The sequence below is a fragment of the Euprymna scolopes genome, chromosome 19 (assembly GCF_053919585.1).
Source record: "Euprymna scolopes isolate OS-2025 chromosome 19, ASM5391958v1, whole genome shotgun sequence".
In the NCBI taxonomy this organism is placed as follows: domain Eukaryota; kingdom Metazoa; phylum Mollusca; class Cephalopoda; order Sepiida; family Sepiolidae; genus Euprymna; species Euprymna scolopes.
Genome location: NC_136500.1, coordinates 148,412,192 through 148,432,269, shown reverse-complemented (window position 1 = coordinate 148,432,269; position 20,078 = coordinate 148,412,192). Strand labels below are relative to the sequence as shown.

At 32.6% G+C, this 20,078-nt stretch overlaps 1 protein-coding gene across 14 annotated transcripts in view; it reads left to right on the top strand.

The window, feature by feature from the left end:
• The first annotated feature begins 203 nt into the window (after window positions 1-203).
• Window positions 204-20,078, top strand: part of LOC145240046 (TBC1 domain family member 22B-like) — a 128,306-nt gene continuing 108,431 nt past the window's right edge. For 7 of the 14 annotated variants that reach the window (XM_080103642.1, XM_080103643.1, XM_080103639.1 and 4 more), the window contains exon 1: window positions 210-1,411. In XM_080103642.1, the coding sequence (XP_079959768.1) occupies window positions 1,167-1,411 (245 nt within the window). In that variant the 5' untranslated portion in view covers window positions 210-1,166. Of the gene's footprint in view, window positions 1,412-20,078 lie in introns of all 14 variants that reach the window. The other 7 variants (XM_080103653.1, XM_080103649.1, XM_080103650.1 and 4 more) reach the window with 3 other exon arrangements.

Here is a 20,078-nt window from a genome sequence, read left to right as displayed (position 1 = left end):
AATTCTGCATTTTATTTTTTTCTCACAAAATGAAACGAAATTTTTTCTTTCAAACTATTAAAAAAAAAAATTTCAAGTAAATATACATTTTATAATATTGTAATATATTTTATTAAAAATAAAATCATTAAAAAAAAAAAAAAAACATGTAAATTGGTAAACATTAATCAGAAGGAACTTATCCAAAGCATTCACCGTGTAGCAGAAACCGGAAGTTGCAAAAAAAACAAAAACAAAACACGCGAAACTTGGGGATAACCAACTAGACACCTTAGACTCAAAATCCGGTCGCATAAACACGTTTCACAAAGTTTACGTCCTTTCTATTTTCCTTTTTTGTTTGTTTCTATTTATTTGTATCTACACGAGCGCAGTTTTAGACAAAAGGTCAGTTTTTAATGTGGAGAAAAATCCCGCTCCCCAAAAAGGGGCACTCTTGATTGGACCGAAAATAAAAATTGTCTAAGTCCAAAAACATTTCTCCTTTACCGACACAGAACAAAAAAAGACGAAATACAGTACCAGAACAGATACTGCACTTTTTTCCTAGCCGAAAAAGCCAAGAAAATTATTTTTTGTTGATGTGACTTGTATACAAATTAGACTTTTTGGTACTTTACTTGACTAAAACATGGCGACCGGCTGATCGCGCAGACATGCGCAGTGCGGTCGTTGTCGTCGGCCATATTGTTTTGCGAATGTGTGAGTTTGGTGTGTGCGTCGTTGTGAGGTGGGCACGTCATTAAAGGCAGGCATTACCGTACAAGTCGTAAACTAAGGAATTCTTCAAGGCGATCGCACACACAATAACACCTTTTAGAGAGACCAGCAAAGAGTAGTAACGCATCTAAGGGTTTGGTTAAACGATGTACAAGTTATTGAAGGGCCCCTTTTGCACGCATCTAGCTTTGTTTAATATCGTCCAGCTGGTCGGCACGGACCTCCGCCCTCTTGTAGCTTTTTGAGGTGATCAACAAAACTGAAGCCTTTTTGATTTTTTTTTTTTCATCAACAAAGATTATTTTGTTGTCCTTATTTAAAATAATAACACCATTTTTTTTTTTGTATATAATATATACGTATACGTATGCATAGTCTAAGTTAATTTTTGTGTGTCTGTCTTGTTTTGATCGGGGGTTTGGATTCTTGATTTTCTTCCTCCGTCCATGGAGCCGTGTTCCCCTGGCCTTCCGCCAGTGATGTCAACCCCTTCGTCTTCGACTTCTCCGTCTTCTAATTGCCGTAGCAATAACTCCATGTCCATTCTTAAAACACAACCACAGATTCACCCGACTCCTTCGTCTTCTGCGGTTATAAATCGTCATCCGGTCCCGAATCTTTTTTGTACAACCAACAACACAAATAAATCGGCTTTCTGGAAAAAAAGTACCGTTGCAAGAGTTCCTGGCAAGTAAGTTCCAAGGATTATATTTTATTTATATTCTTCATGTTTTTTTATTTTTTTTATTTTATTGCCTTTGGTTCTGGTTATTACCCCCCCCCCTCTCTAAAGAAAAAAAAGGTAAAAGTGCGTGTATAGATAAACCCCCATGGTTGTTGATGTTAGCTTAATAAAACGCGGTAACGAGGCCGACCAGTCCACACAAAATAAAAATCGTCTTGTAGATTTATTTATATTGCATTTTTGGGCATTTATTATTGTTTATTTTTTACGAAAAATGGTAAAGAAACAACTATGTAACAAATAAATGCCACCAAAAGCAAAATAAGTACTCCTGAAGAGTACTTATTTTGCTACTACTCTTCTACCTACCTGGATGAGTTTTGGTATGTTTGAACTTATTTTAGATTGTTTATTTCATTCGAAATGCAAGTAGTGTGCAAAACTACGGTCCTCAAACACTTAAAACAACGACAAAGATGGCGAATATGAGGCTGTCACCTTTCGGAATCTAGAGAATAATCGCTCAAAACTGGAAGATAAATAAAATTACTGATAGAAGTCCAAATCCACTCGTAAACGATTACCGTGATCACTCGTATTGATTTCAATTTGCATTATTGGATTTATTTACTCGTATTTATTTAGTGCTCTCTGCTCTGGATCGTAAAATACGCTTAAATATATTTTAATTCATGTAGATTTAGTATTTATTATTAGAGAGCCAATTCTCTATTGAATATTATATTGTACCTAATATATAGTAGTAATTTTAAAAGTAGAAAAAAAAAAAATAATGACTTTAGTGCCATCAGCTATAATCGAAAAGAAAACATCCAGCGCTCTCTGCACTCTGCAGCCGCGTTCCCTACCGTTTGAGCTATCGACAGGTAGGTAGGAAAGATTTGATATTACACAACTTGAAGAAATTAATAAATTTGGGTATACGCAGAAAGAAGTAAAAAATATGTCGGCAAGTTGAAGTGAACATTTTGCATTTCAACTAACTTGCTAATGGCTGATGTCTGTACGCGATATTCATCCATCCAAACAAAGATTTTACTCGTTATAAATCATCTTTGGTGTATGATTATTATTTCCTGTTAATTTCATTGTTATGTGACCAGTAGTTTATAGTTTATCGGTTAAATATTTACTGCTTTATTTATATAGATAGATTTCTTGTCAATCAGAAGGACTTGTTATTTGTTTTGATTTCAACGTGCTTTGTTGTGGCCTCCGTGACGGGATTTATGAAAATTCCAGGAATGGTTAATCTTCCAACGGTGCGAAACAACGGCGAACCTGAACGAGAATAATCACCCCCATTATAATTCTGATAGCATGTTTTAGTATGTAGTGTACTTTTCGAGGTTGGGTGTTCCTATTTACAATGCCCCCCCACGGGACAGAGTTAGACACCAGGGTCGTTTTTTAATGTGGAGAAAAGAAACAAAAATAAAAATTGTCTCCGTCGTGAAGGATTTCTCCTCCGCTGATCGGAATACCCTGGCCAAAATCGTCCGCGTCCATCAAACTTAAACATCGAATCGGAAACGCGAAAATAAAATAAAATGAAACGAACTTTATTATTACCAGAAAATATGTATTTCTCCTGTTATTATTTTAGTAAGAACGAATTAATATTCTGTCATCTTTCTTACTAAAATGAAATAAAATTCTTTTTTTTTCCATGTGTACTTGAATAAAATTAACTGAAAATGAAAGAAATAAAGGTACCCACTCATGCACTTATTGATCCGTGCTGAAATAATAACGTTATTATTCAAAATGCCATTCTTAACATGGGGAGGGTGTTTTGTACCTATTCTGTACTTTAACCTTACAATTAAATAATAATAATAAAAAAACAACATCATAAAACTTTAATTAAACGTGGAAATACGATTAAAAAATAGCGCGGATCAGTAAGTGCATTAGCACCGAAATAAATAACATATTAGTGGTCAAAAAAAATTTTTTTTTTTTTTTTTTTTTTTTTTTTTTTGACAAAGAAGTCACCATTTATCAAGGCCCATAGGCCACTCGAGGATAAGGGTTAAAGAGTGTACAGAGCACAGTCGTCAATGGAACAATTTGGTAAATTGGATTGCTTAAGGGAACGACAAACAAGAATTATGTGATCCTAGCCCGAAGGCCAAGGAATAAAAAGCTCCCAAAACTTTCAGTCTTTTAATTAAATGAGAATTTGCGGTACCGATCCGCCCAATGTAATAAATAAAAAATAAAAATAAAATAATTAGAGTTTTATGATATTTTTTTTAAATTGTAAGGTTAAAGTACAGAACAGTTACAAAACACCCTCCCCTCCTCATGATAAGAATGGCTTTTTAAATAACAACGTTATTATTTCAGCACGGATCAATAAGTGCATGATGTGTATGGTACTCATGAGTACCATACTTTTATGAATAATTTTCCACTCGATGAATTTTCGTAATTTTTATATATATCATTATTTTCGATGGGACAATTAAGTACTGTTGTTTTTGCTTAAAAATCCATATATTGAAAAAAAAATAATCTGTCAACTCTACCTTAGCAAGCACCGCCATTCTTAACATGAGGAAGGTCGAGTGTTTCTGTACCTATCAATTTAATTGTGAAGCTTGAATATAGCTTGAAAGTACTATTTTCAAAAAATAGAAAATACCATTAAAAATAAAATTAGTGCTTGTTAAAATACAGTCAACATATCAATTAAAAAAAAATTGTTTTAAGCAAAAACAATATTAGACGCTCCTTACACTATCAGAACGAAATTTCGGAAATCGTAATACTAAATTTCATATGAAAACAAGGATATATACGTATTCCACGTATTTTTAAGATGAGTATATCCAAAAATTACGAAAATCGATAAGGTAGAAAATTATTTATTAAAGAAAATAGGAAATAGAATTTAAAGGAAACGATCGTATTTGCTTATGTAAGACAAAGAATTCTAAAGGGAGGTAATTTTCTGTTTCGATTTAAAGACGGTCGCAATTTTTCACTTGGTAACATGATTAAAGTCATTATTAATTCAGTAATATTCAGGTAATTTCGACTGCATAATTTGGGAGCTACCACTGTAAATTATTAAAATTGACAAAAAATCAGTAGAAACCATTGTTTTTTTTTTTTTTTGTCTGAAAACTCCATTTATCGACTACAAAATTTCGTTCTGATAGTGTAGAAGTGCTCAATATTCTGTACTTAATTGTCATGATCAAAAAATGCTCGTCTGAGCTCCAATCCTTCGCCCCCCCCCCTCGCCAATCTTTCACGAGAAACACCCGTCTGGCTGAAACTACTGTCAATAATTTCCCCCACTCTTTATCTGTGCCTAAATCCAAACGTAGATTCCATGAGCAAAGCTTCTTTCTTAGAACAACTGCACGCCAGTGGAACTCTCTGCCGCTTGCCTGTTTCCCACCTGACTACAACTTGGACGTCTTCAAGTCCAACATAAACAAACTCCTGACAAACCGCCCCCTTAAGTAAGACACTCTATCAAAACCCCAATACTAATGATTACTACAATACTATCTCATTGATTACTGTACACGCAATAACCCTTATCCCTGAGTGGCCTCCGGGCCTTGATAAGTGGTGACCCCCATGTAAGAAATTTTTTTTTTTTAAATATCAAAAAATTACGAAAAATTTCATCGAATAGAAATTTTTTTATAGTTAAAAGTAATTTTTACGGAAAATTGAGTAAAATCTCATTTTTCTTAAATATTAAGTAGACAGGAGGATGCTAAAAGCAGGGGACATAATTCCGAAAGGAATAGTTTAGATTACTTGTGTCACGGCTGCAATATTTGTTATCTATGACGATAATATATAATATTACTAAAAACACAATAGCAGTTGTTTTACTCGATTTTTCGTAATTTTTGGATATATTATTATTTTCGACATGACAATTAAGTACGTAATATTACTTTTTCTTAAAACGATATATTTAAAAAAAAATCGATTTGTTGACTATATCTTAACAAGCACCATGTAAATTAGTGTTTTCATTTCAGGAACCCGATTTTAATTTTGTATTGTCGATTGTCACCGGATTTTTATCAAGCCAATGCAGACAACCATGGTTGGCAGAGTTTAGGAAATTGACCCCCACCTCTAAATTCCACAATTTACACTTTTTTTTTTTTTCCACGTTAATCTCATCGTTTACAAAACTTAACTTTCAGATAAAAAAAAAAAAACTTTTCTTTTCAATGATCAGTTTTCAATTAACGATCTACTAAATTGAACACGTACTTTGTGACCACTGACCATCATCACCTAGAAAAATATTGCGACTCTCTCAGGTGACCGGTGATTATTCCCGTCTTAAGGGGTTAGGAAGGGAACTTTCTTGACTTCCTTTCGCCCCCTCCCCCCCCCCTCTCATCTATCTTATCTATTTCATCCGCGTCGTCTCGCTTGAAATACTATACTGATGCAACCAGATCAGGCTGTCGGAAGATAACTCCCTGACACAAATGCAATGCACCTACATTAACAGCTTTCTGTTTTTGTTTATCTTTTTAATTATTTGCACAACTAAGTCATGTTTTGCAAAACAAAAACAATAGTCTCCTTCCCTTCCTCCACTTTCTTTTTTTTTTTTTTTACACCCCCCACTTCTCTACTGACTTCTTAACTTAAATGTCCTGGATATGGTGAGGCCCCAGCTTGCAGGCTTTGAGGAGTGTGTAGCCACCCTTTGATTGCCATTGCTCCCAGGCCCACTCTGACCCGGAGTGGTAGTACCTGTTAGGGTCCCAACTATCAAAATCACTGGATTCGGCATTAAATAACCTGAAAAGGGTTGATATGCACCCCCCCCCCAAAAAAAAAACAACCAATCCCAACTATAAGAAAATGGCCATTATAAGAATGGACCTATTTGCATAATTTTACGGAAAACAGTATGTTCTTTATATACACAGACAAAACATCTTGTTGAAAGAAACAAGGGTGCTAGTGCACTTACTGATCCGCGCTATTTTTTAAATCGTATTTCTACGTTTAATAAAAGTTTTATGTTTTTTTTATTCAATTGTAAGGTTAAAGTACAGAGCAGGTACAAAACACCCTCCCCATGTTAAGAATGGCCTTTTAAATAATAATGTTATTATTTCAGCACGGATCACTCCCTGCATGAGTACCGAAACAAGTTGTGTTCTTGTGGAAAAATTAAAAAAAATAAAAATTTACCTTAACTTTTTTTTTTTTTTTTTTTTTTAAACTGGAATAATCACCGGTCACGTGATAGTATTTTTCTCGGTGATGGTCACAAAGTATGTGTTTAATTTAGTAGAACGTTATAATTGCAAACTGATCCCCAACGATAATCATAAAAATTTTATTTTTTAAATTTGAAAGTTATGTTTGTAAACGATGACATTAACGTGAAAAAAGAATAAAGTGTAAATAGTGGAATTTAGAGGTGGGGACGGGGTTAGGGGTAATTTCCTAAACGTCTGCTGTGGTTTATTATGTTTTTGTTGTACGTAACTAACACAATGCTTTTTTTTAAAAAAAGAAAATCTTTTTGTGAGAGGCGAAACAACGTATTGCTTATATCTACCATTTTTGTAAAACAAATTTCTTTTCACTTTTCAGCATCCCATTTTTACTTTTTCAAAAGATCGCATTGCAATTTAAGATGTAAAATACCAAATGGTAATAATAATAACTAGCTTGCGATAACTAACTTATTAGTATTGTGACCTGCAACCACCGTACACTGGCTGGCGAAAACTTAGTATTGTGACTTGCACCCACCAGCTCGCAATAAATGACTTATTAGTATTATGATCTGCACCCACCTGACATTGACTGCCGATAACTTATCCATTTGAAACAATTGTTTATTGGGCAGTTTAGAATAATCTGTTTTCATAACAAGGGAATTCAGTATAATAACAGTTGTTACGATTTGGAATATCTCATTTTTGTTTTAAGGGATGTTTAAGATGATAACGGTCGAAGCGAATCATAATTCATGAAGATTTAATTTGATGTTTATTTTGGTACAATTCAAGGTTCAACCGAATTTTAAAAATGAAAAATCTGTATATGTACCCATCACAAAATGAAAATGTTATATTCCAAAAGTCTCTTAAATTGATCAAGTGTTTTTTTGTTTGATAAAGAAAACAAAATTTGACGAAGTGGACCTGTACGAGAGTGGCCACCCCTTAAAAATTCGAGTTTTACACCTTTTCTAGGACTTGTTTTCGACGATTATCACAGATTACAGACTTAAGTATCATATTACCAGAAAAAATTAAAAAAAAACTTTAATGACTTTTAAGGAGTAATAATTTTCTGTATTTTTGAGATGAGGTGTTTTCATTGATTGAGATTGTCGGAGTGACTTCCTCATCTTGGTTGTTATTGTCACAAAAAGGGCAAAACGGCCGAAACGTTGTGACAATAACAACCAAGATGAGGAAGTCACTCCGACAATCTCAATCAACTTTTAAGGAGGTTCACTTTTTTCGTTATAATGTTCTACTTCCTTGTTCACTGTCCATTTCTTCACCGAGGTGTCACGTGATTAGAACCTCTTCTTAAAAGTTATGAAATAAAGTTGAAAAAAATCTTTTCTGCTAATATGATACTTAAATCTGCAATCTATGATAATCGTCAAAAAAATCTTTAAAAAAGTGAAAGACACGCATTTTTAAGGGGTGGGCACTCATATAGGTCCACCTTTTATGATTTTAGCAATTATCGTAGCCATAACAAAACTTATTTTAATCTCGTATTTCCAGAGAGTTTTAAGGGGGAAGTAACCAGTAATGAATTTTAAAAATGTCAAAGCGAGACATGCTATTCGCTTTCGCATAAAATTTTATTTTCTTAGTTAAAAAAAAAACAAACTTGATCCATTTACGTTATTTTATTTTTAATACATCTTCGTTCTGTGATTAAATTTCTATAGGAAAATGAGATTCATTTTTTGTTTTTGATAAGAGAATTTGGGATTCTAAAAATATACACATCCCCCCCCCCCAATTATTTCTGCGGTTTCCAACTAATTTCTTTCAGCATCTATAAACTATCCCACCTGTCTGTTTAAATGTATGTATGCCTCGCAAATACTTTCGACAGAGGCGACGGATTTTGATGAGATCAGTATCGTTTTGAAGCTCGACCCTTCGGACAACCAATATCGGCAAATTGGCCAAAAACATTAATTCCTTCACCCTCAACTGGGCACTTTTCTACAGGGAGGGGGTCGCTTTTTTTCGCTAATATTTTCGAAAGTCATCCCCCTCTTTTCGATTGTCTAGCCTTAATTTAAACCTACGTCACTTCCGGTTTGGCGATGGGCGCAACAGCAAAGACGTCACGTTTTTTTTTTTTTTTTTTTTTTTTTTTTCCTCCCTTGTAGTACGGGTTCGACCCACTTTTTTGTTTTTTTGCTCAACACATACCTCCAAACACCTGGGCAACGCCGGGCATGTTCATATATATATATATAAACACATAAGTTGGCACTGTTTTACAATCGTTCACTGCGCAAAGGGAGACAACTCTCTTTTACTAAGAGATTCATTTTTTTCATCTCATAATTTAGGACGCTCGATGCAACAATATTTTTTATTTTTATTAAATCAAAATATTAAAACAAACAAACAAACAAACAAAAAAACAAGCTGCGGCGAATTTTTTTTTAATGTAACAAAGTTGATGGTAAATATTCAGATTATTTACAACAGAACACCAACCACTCTAATTTGTTTTTTTAGGGGTAATCGAGGTCACTGACAACGAATCTAATAATCAAACTCGTGCAAATTTACCGTTTGCATGGTATTGACCCCTGAACCAGCGAACTACTTTCCGTCATTTTACAGCTTCCGTTTACGCTACGCGCGCGGCAGCATAAACGACGGTTGTTGACTGTGCCTTCATGTAGAGAACTGCCTTTTCACATGGCGTACGAATCTTTTGTGGAACATTTAAACTTATACGAAAAAGAAGAAAATAATTCCAAGTGTCCAAGTGTCGGAAAGACTTTTTTTTTTTTTCATTGGCGGACAATTTAAAATTCGAAGAAAAATTTTTTTCTAAAACAAAATTAAAAAAAAAAAATGCATTACAGTACTTTTTGGGGTGATTTTTTTTTTTTTTTTTTTTTTTTCGGTAGGAGGATTCAATTATAGAACGCGCCCCAACACCAGTTTAAAAGAAAAAAAAATATATTTACAAAACATTTTCTTTAATATTAAATATTTACAAAACTTTTAAGGATTAGAAAAAACAACTTTTTTCTATTTACGCAAAACTTTTTAATGTAAGTAATAAAACGAACGTATTTAAACAAAATGTATTTAAATAAATGGGTGTCTTTCTGAGTGCGTTCTTTTATATATATATATATATATATATATATATATATATATATATATATATATATATATATATTACAGAACTTTTTAATAAAACTACTACTACTACTAATAATAAATAAATGGTAAATTTTTACGACGTGACTCCAACCCCTCTATTAAGAACAGTTTTCGGAATACCCCCCCCCCAACCTCAAAAGCCGTTCTTAACATAGGGTGGTTGGGGGTGTTTATACTACGCTGAGACAGGGCGTAAAATAATACCAAATAAATAAATAAACCGACGTTATAACTGAGAATTTCGGATGGTGTCAATTAAACAATACATAATTAAAAAAAAAAAATTAAATTATAACTAAACTTTTTAATGACAGAAACACATATAAAATAATTAACTTGTTCAGATTTTTGCGACCAAGATTAATTTTTATGTACAGTTTTTTTTTTTTTTAATCTTTGTGCGTTTTTAATACAATTCAATATTTATTTATAGTGCAATGTATGTAGGTGGTCAGTGAAGGAGAAATCTTTCTAGACCGAGGCAATTTTTATGCATAATAACATCACAAGTATAAAAAAAAAAAAAATTATTCACATATCTTTTATAACTTATTTTTATAAAGATGAAGTAAGTGTAGTATCACAAGATTATTTGACATGTTTACAAACATCCAATGTCAAGGTCGAACAACCGGTGTCACTTGAAATGTGCGCCTATCTTTGTCTTCTGCTACGGGGTATCTAATCTTTACTTGATCCTTTTCATCTAATGAAAATATTGTTGGTTTTCTCTTAATAGTCGCGTACAGACTACATTTTGTATTATTGATGTTATCAACTTCTTTACACACACACACACACACACACACAAATAATCCGCAGAGCGTTCATTTTTTTTTCTCTTTTTTTTTTTTTTAATGTTTTGATTAAAAAAAAAATATCGTAGCATCGGGCGTCCTAAACTATGACCCCCCCCCCCAAAAAAAAACAAAACAAAAACGAATCTCTTAGTAAAAGAGAGTTGTCTCCTTCTGCACAGTGAACTATTGTAAAACAGCGCCCATAAGTTAATAGTTTCTTTCGAGATAAAATATTTCTATCCCATCCTCTCATAAGTTCCGTAAAGCAATAAAAATTAAAAAAAAAAAAAAAAAAAAATAGAAAACAACTCCAACAACTTTATCTTAAGTTTTCTCTTTATAATCAAATTAAAGAAATCCCCCCCCAATGTAATAAAGTTTACGTGAAGATTTTAAAAAGAAAATAAAACCATTTTGTGGTCAAGAGATTCGTTTAGTCACGTGACCCCCGCCTTGTCGTTAAACGTACTGAAAAGATTCCAGAGTTTCAGTACTTTTTTTTTCTGTACTTACGGACCGTGCTGAAATAATAGCGTTAAAGAACTCATTCTTAACATGGTTATGAGTGAGGGCTTTTTCTTTCGTTTTTTTTTTTTTTTTTTTTTTTTTTTTTTTTTTACTATTCTCTACTTTCAGCTAACAATTTAATAATAAACTAAAGGGTACTTGTACAGTTTAATCAAAACATTAAAAAAAAATGAAAATATTGAAAAGTTGTATGTACTCGTAAATAACGTTTTCATACAAAAAAAATCACTTAATTTGATCGAATAGTATTTAACAGAGGAAAACCCAATTTAACTGAGGTCGATCGTATCGCGGTCATCTTGTCTATTTCGTGGACGAGGAGGAGGGGACGCCACGTTTGACAACATATTTGGAAACATAGTTAGAAAAAATACCTAGATAAATATTTTAGTTTTTTTCTTTTTTTTCACTTAATTTACAGAATTTCTATGTTTTTAAATCCCTTTTTCATTTTGTCCTTTGTTAATCAAGTTTTCGTTTAAAGCTCTCCCCCCCCCTCGACCCCGGAAATAGGCAAATGGCGACGATACGAGCGATCTCATTAAAATGTGATTTTCCTCCGTACAAAAAACAAAAAAAAAGTCTACTTTGTGATCTTTTTTTTTTTGCGTGAAAACTTTGTTCCATAAACGAGTACGTACAACATAAGTTTTTTTTCTATATTTTCATTTTTTTTTTAATGTCTTGATTAACCTGTACAAGTATCAACACAAGATATCGTGAAACGTGAATTTAACTTGAAAACCCGATCTAAAAAATTAAAGAAAAACAAAACAAACTCATCTCCTTGTTAAGAATGGTTCTTAAATAATAACGCTAGGCTTGTCTTTTTTTTCTGTTGGTCTTCGGGCTGGGAAGTAGGATGTCCCCCAGTATGAAAGGGTGAATGCGGTATTATGGTGAAAGATACTAGCTGGGAGAAACTTTTGATTTTGTTTAGTTCTGGAGTGACAAGGATGACCAACGACCCCCCCCCTTTTTTGAGTTGGCCATGTGCCTAAGTTTTTTGTTCATTGTTGATTTTCAATGTATTTTTAACATGAATAAAGGATTAAATACCAAAGTGTAGTATCTGTTCTGCAGATGCTCACTTAAGATAATTTGTACCAGTCAATGAAGGGGAAACCCTCTATACTGGGACAATTATTATTTTTGGTAGCCAGAGTGCCCCCCTTTTTGCCTACTTTTAGGGGATCTGGTTTTTACTCCACATTAAAAACGGCCTTGTGCCTAATTTGCTTTGGTGGGGAAGCAAATAAATACATTATTTCAGCACGGTCCGTTTTCCGCATAGTTACTTTCTTTTTTTTTTTCTTTAATAGTTTTCTGAGTAAATTCTTATTTTAGTCACGTAGTCATGTATCTTCACAGCGTTGTGTAAAACGTCAGCATTGTAAAATTCACAACAACGTCATAAATTCTATAGATGGGCATTGGTGCTATAATGGTTAATAGAAGTAATTTTTTTTTTTTTTGCTAGGATAAAAAACAATATAAGACTTACCTCTTGTAAAACTAATAAATTTTTATTAACGAACTACACAGACGAGAGATAAAATTAATTTTAACGTCTTCTATTGACATTTATATATCTAAAGATAATGTTGCTTACAGGCCTCTGTACTTTTTTGGAAAAAGGCGAAAAAAATAAAGATCACCCTCTATCAATTGAAATAATAAAGTCAAAACAATTTTTTTAGGCTGATTTTGGATTCGCAATTTTCATTATATTCTATTATATGAATATATTATTGGAAAACTTATAAAAAATCTTTGTTTAAACGTCATATCGAGTAATATTTGAATTTAATATCATTAAAGCTTTTTAAAAATATTTATTTTTTAGAATTCTGTTTTTCTTTTTTTTTTGCAATTCAAATAATTATATTACCGATAAAAAAATTATCAACAAAGTGTTTTTTTTTTTTTTTTTTTTTTTTTTTTTTTTAAACCTTGATTTTTATGTCCAATTTTTTTACAACTTTAAGGTAAGTGAAATAAATAACGGGATTTATTTAATTATATATATATAACAATTTTTTTAACTATTTGATCTTTTCAATGTTGAAATTTTTTTTCGACCTACATTTTTGTTTAGTTTTCGTAACATGAAATATGATGGTGAGATAGACCACCTAAAAAACATTTCCTCTGATATTTTTAACGAAACCTACTTATGTAAGTTTATTTAATAATGAATATCGAAAATTTCAGGAAAATATGACGATTTGATTTTTGTTAGATTTTTAAAACATGGGTATGTCTACGGCTTCAAAAACGTCACTACATAGGAACGTTGTTTAAAGCGTCGATAATGTAAACACGATTTTTGTCTCACATTTTCATTATTTTTGGATGCTGTAAAAAATTAAAAAAAAATATTAGTCTATTTGAAGCTTCTTTTTAACGGTAAAAAAGTTAGGATGATAATATTAAATTACATTTACATCGTGTTACATACGGAGGGGGGTAAAAGTGTGGCGCGCGTTGGAAGTACCTAATGTTTTTTTTTTTTTTTTTTTTTTGAGGGGGACATTCAATTATAGAACTTGTATAGTTCTGCTGTTTAATTAACCGTTTTTTCCGTAAGAAATTGTATATTTGTAACAGGTGCGTCTGCAACTTAAACATTTTCCGTAAGTAACGCGCCGACATTAACGAAACAGAAGAACCGTTTAATATTTCATACAAATTTTGTTTACATTGGGGGGAGCGCGGTAGAGGGTGGAAGGTGTTCGCCCCCCCCCACCAATGTAAACAGAATTTGTGTGAAATATTAAACGATTCATGTCGGCGCGTTACTTACGTAAAAACAATTAATTAAACTGCAGAATTTGTGTGAAATATTAAACGGTTCTTCTGCTCGGTTAATGTCGGCGCGTTACTTACAGAAAAACGGTTAATTAAACCGTTAAAAAATATACGAGTTCTATAAATGAATACCCCCTTCAAAAAAAATATGTTTTTGTAAACCATATGTGAAAACTGATAGTGAAGTGACTTATCACATCGCGGAGGAATCTTTAGCAGACATTTGAAATAACAAAGTTTTCAAAAATATATGTGGTTCATTTTTTTTTGTGTTGGTTTTTATTTATTTATTTTTTTTGAGAACAATTATAGAACTTGTGTAGTTTAACAGGTACTTCTGTAGTTTTATTAACCGCCACCATCGCCCCCTCCCCAATGTAAACAGAATTCTTTTGAAATGTTAAACAGTATTCTACTCAGTAAATGTCGACGCAGTACTTACGAAAAAAAGTTAATTAAACTGCAGAAGCACCTGTTAAACTACACGTTCTATAATTGAATGTCCCTCCCCCCCCCAAAAAAAAAATGAAGGGAGAACATAAAAATTTATTTTTGTAAACTCGCGAAAGCTTTTTAGATCGATTAAAAAGCATTAAAATCTATGTAACGCACAAAAAATGATTTTTTTTTTTTTTTTGAAAACGTGTTATTTTAAATGTCTGTTAAAGATTCTCAGTGATGTGACAAGTCACTTTCTGCGCGTGTGCATGAATCATGTAAGAAAAGCGTTAACGAAGGCGGTGAAATGGTGCAAAATAGTCCCAGGGTCCAGGGGTTAATACCATGCAGATGGTAAATTTGCGATAGGTTTAAATGCCAGATTAGTTTTCAGCGACCTCAATAACCAATAACCCCTTAAAACACAAACTCGAATGTGGTCGGCATTGTGTTACAGTTAAAATAAACATTTACCTTTTTTTTTTTTTCCGGATTTAACAAATAAGCAAAATTAAAATAAAAAAAAATTGGTGCTTATGCACTTGTTACAGTCATTTTTTATTTATTTATTTTTTTTTATGGCTTAAATATGCCCCAAAGCAGTCGGGCCCTCTTGCAGTTTAAGGAAACTAAAATGGGGGGGGGGGGGCGGAATGGGACATAAGTCGTGTTACACCGGTAGAAAGAATGCCACTTGATTGGATAGTGAAATGGGCGTCATTTTGTAAATAAAATGAAATATTAAAATCGACAATATTAGAAAAATATTTTTTTTATTACATAATCTATATAATTATAAATCTCAAATGACCTTGTAACGAGTGATGTAACCCACTTTCCAGTTTACGACATCCGGTTGCGCATGCGCGCATAAACATTAACCCATAGCAACATAAGCAAATAAAAAATAAACACAAATCGCTTCTTTTGCAGATATTGACCTGCGCACTGAAATATTAAAGTTATTATTTCGAAATTATTATTTAACATGGGAAGAGTGAGGGTGTTTTGCAACTATTCTTTATTACAACTATACTGTCGCTATTTTCTTACAACTAAACAACTTTAACCCGTCGACAAACAAGAACAATTGTAGTAAAGCCAAGACTACTACTACTCTCTATCCGTCCCTTTTCCTTCCTTCCATTTTTTGTTTACATTTCTAGATACAAAATAGTTGTGAGAACGGTGAATTTGTTGACACATTTACTAATCTGTTTCCATATTAGTTTTATTTTATTTATTTAGGTTTTATTTATTTATTTTTTTTTTATATTTTAAGTTTCTATAACTTGGTTGAAGGATTCCAATATGGAGTTTTCATTCTTATATTTCTCATCAGTAGGTTCATGTGCGTTTTTGCTGCTAAATGACTTTCGTCGGTGTTCGATTCGTAGGAAAATCATGTTTAATTTTCGATTTTTGAGCGATTATTCGGAAAAATAGGTAACTTTACACGAATAGGGTGGATTTTTTTTTTCACGTTTGAGTGATCCGTCCGTGATTTTTCATTTTAATATACTTTCATAGAAATGTTTCTGTTATGTCAAACAAAAAAACCCTATTTTCTTTACGTCACAAGTGTCACGCTCATACATGAATTCCATAGCTAATATAACACTATCCAATCAGGTGGCATTCTTTCTACCGGTGTAACACGACTTATGTCCCATTTTCTTCTCCATATTTTAGTCTCCTTAAACTGCAACGGGTCGGGTCACGGATAGTCTAGTTTTTATTAAATACAGGAATTTAAAAAAAAAAAAAAAATGATCAGTTTAGATCTTTTTTTATTTAATCACACTCGCGTAATTATATAAATAAAATGACAAAGATAATTAGAAATGATAATAATGAAACGATATTGAAATATATATATATATATATATATATATATATATATATATATATATATATATAATTATTGTAAAAGAATTTTTAAAAATGTCATATTTAAGTAACACAATTCGATTGGCTATAAAAAGTGAAGCATTTTAGTTTATTTTAAAATTAAAAAAAAATTGGAAATGGAATTTGTTTGCAAAAAAACAAAACAAATTAACTGTTTACTATTGTCAATTTCAATATCGTTTCATTAATATTTCTAATTATCTTTTTGTTTGTCATTTTATTTATAAAATTATGCGGAAGTGATTCAATAAAAATGATCTGAACTTTTTTTTTAAATTCTTGTATTTATTAAAAATTATGACACCAATTTCACTATCCAATCAGGTGGCATTCTTTCTACCGGTGTAACACGACTTATGTCCCGTTTTCCATATTTTAGTTTCCTTAAAACTGCAAGAGGGCCAACAGTCATGTTCTCGTCGAATAGGTTTTTATATATAAATATCGTACTTGTACAGTTTAATCAAGACATTAAAAAATGAAAATATCGAAAAAAGGTTATATTGTACGTATCTGTTTTGGACTGAAGATCTCCGAAAAAAAATTTAATTTGATCGAGTAGTTTTTTTTTTTTTTTTTTTTTTTTTTTTTTTTTTACAGCGGAAAAACACGTTTTTATGAGAGCGGCGAGCGCGTCAGCCATTATGGAATTTTTTGAACATGTCAGGGGAGATAACTCCAGTTAAAGCGCCGACACCCCTCCGCATCTTTAATTCTAGCTTTTCTTCCTAAACATCGAACCTTTTGCTCGGTATCATAACAAATTATTTTTTTCGCTGTAAAAAAAAAAAAAAAAAAAAAAAAAAAAAAATTCTTGATGGAATTAAGTGAATTTTTCTTTTTTCGGAGAACTTTGTTCCATAACGGATACATACAATTTAAACTTTTTTTTTTTTTTTTTTTTCGATATTTTCATTTTTTAATGTCTTCGTTAAACTGTACAAGTACCATAAATATATCTTAAATATTTATTTTAAACTAAGACAGGAAGTTCGGATTGACAATCGGAACTTTTCACCTGACACCGATAACGATCGCACTTAGGGTTGCCTATGCTTCTGAATTGCCGTAACTTGTCTTTGGTATCGTTTACTCGGCCGAATAAGCCAAACTTTTGCATCGCGTACAGACTCGTCAGATGTAAGCAACATTCAAGTAATTTTCGTTGGTCACGCGAAGAGGCGCCGAAATGAGAACTCGCCCAGAAAAATATAGTCGCTGTCTTTTTTTTTTTTTTTTTTTTTAATGGGGGTCATCACTTATCAAGGCCCGAAGGCCACTCGGGGATAAGGGTTATTGCGTGGACAGTAATCAATGAGAGTACTGTAGTAATCATTAGTATTGCGGGTTTTGATAGTGTCTTACTTTAGGGGGCGGTTTGTCGGGAGTTTGTTTATGTTGGACTTGAAGACGTCCAAGTTGTAGTCAGGTGGGAAACAGGCAAGCGGCAGAGAGTTCCACTGGCGTGCAGTTCTAAGAAAGAAGCTTTGCTCATGGAATCTACGTTTGGATTTAGGCACAGATAAAGAGTGGGGAAAATTATTGACAGTAGTTTCAGCCAGACGGGTGTTTCTCGTGAAAGATTGGCGATTATTTATTTATTATATAAAACTACAGTTCATGATTTTCTAGTTAAAGGAGGGAACCATTTTTTCATTGAAGTAGCAACTAATATTTACCTTTCAATGGATTTTTACAATGAATTTATTTAACCTCAAAATATAGCTGGACTTGTCAGTTTCTGAATGTCGCCATGAAAACATTTTTCATTTATAACCTTTGTTTTCACGTGTACAAATATTTTTTCTTTTGGAAATCAACTTTAGGCTTTAATCTTTCAAATACAATCAAAAAATAGTCTGAAACCTACAAAAAAAAAAAAAAAAAATTATGATAAACCGGCTTTCAAAATTATGTCCTCCCTGTCAGTTTTCAGCCATTATTACCCGTACCTAAGTTTTATCATTTTTAAGCAATTAATGGGAATTTGTAGACATTACAACATAAATCTCACAAATTTGAATTATTGTTGAGTTGTCTCCCCCCCCCCTTTTAACATTGTTTTCTTCAAATGGCGGACAAGACGGCCGTTCGTTTATTACTCATAAATTTTTTATTTTTCTTAAAAATGAAAACTACTGGATCAATATGTGATTTTTTTTTTTTTTTTTTTTTTTTTTTAAATATTTTCCTTTCGTCACGGACACGTACGTGATACAGACTTAAAAAAAAATTATTTAATATAGAGGAAATACTGGAAAAGAACCAAATTTTCATTTTGAAGTTTAACGTGTACGTATAATGGAACTAGGAACTCGTTATCACCTTTTTTTTTTTTACACTTAAACGCGAAATAAGTAAAAAAGAAAAAGAAAAAAGTGTTTCTGTTAACAAGTAATTAGAATAAGAAGCTTCTGTAGTACGCCGCTCCTCTCCGGCTATAATACTTTATTTTTCTCTCCACGTCTGCAATAGTTACGTAGTTCTCCTGCATCTCCCCCTTCACCTTTAAAAAAAAAAAAAAAAAAAAAAAAAAAAAAACTTTTTAATTGTACTCAAATTCTCTCTTCTTCTGGTCAATTTCGGAGTGTTGTTAGTAGGACAAGGTTATTTATGCATGTAACATCTTGCTGTCCTCTCTCTCTCTCTCTCTCTCTCTCTCTCTCTCTCTCTCTCTCTCTCTCTCCATTTGCACGAGGACAATGATAAATGGAGCACTCTGATCGCCACCATGGCACGTGCTCACTGCTCAGTTGCTGTGTCTAATGTGTGTGTTGCTGCTGTGTCTAATGTGTGTGTGTGTGTGTGTGTGCGTATAATGTTAATAATAAAGCTAAGATGAAAAATAAATTTTCAATAAGGCAAACCTATCCGAATAAAAAAGCTCTACCCGATTAAGAGGAGCAAACAATATAATAATTCAAGGGGATAAAGAATAAAGTTACATAGGAACTTTATTACATTATCAAGTCAGTAAGAATTACAGAAAGAGGAACAGGGGAGAAACCTCTTTCAGCTATGGCATTTCAAAGATAAATGCTTCTCGTCAGAAGAGAAGAAAAAGCTGGCATTATATAAATGCTAAAAAGACATATATTCAGATTTTTTTATACATAGGGGTCACCGCTTATCAAGGCCCGGAGGCCACTTGAGGATAAGGGTTATTGAGTGTACAGTAGTCAATGAGATAATTTCGTAGTAATCATTAGTAGTCGGAATTTGATAAATTGGATTATTTTAAGGAGACGGTTCATCAAAAATTTGTTTATGTTGGACTTGAAGACAACCAAATTGTAGCCTCTTTCTCACAGAAGAGATGTTGCGAGTTTGTCTCTGCTTTATCGTTATTTTCATGGCAAGTGCTCGGCTGAGCTCCGATCTTTCACAAGAAACACCCGTCTAGCAGAAAACACTATCACTAATTTCCCCCACTCTCTATCTGTGCTTAAATCTAAACATAGATTCCATGAGCAAAGCTTCTTTCTTAGAACTGCACGCCTATGGAATTGTCTTCCGTTTTCCTGCTAACTACAATATGGTTGTCTTCAAGTCTAACGTAAACAAGTTTTTGATAAGCCATTCCATGTAAGTTAACAAATTTACCAAATTTCTATTACTAACCATTATTATATTGTCCAATTTCTACTGTACACTCTTTAACCCTTATCCTCGAGTGGCCTCTTGGTCTTGATAAGTGGTGATGCCTATGTACAAAAAAAAAAAGTCAGCTGGAAAACGGAAGGGAGTTCAGATTAG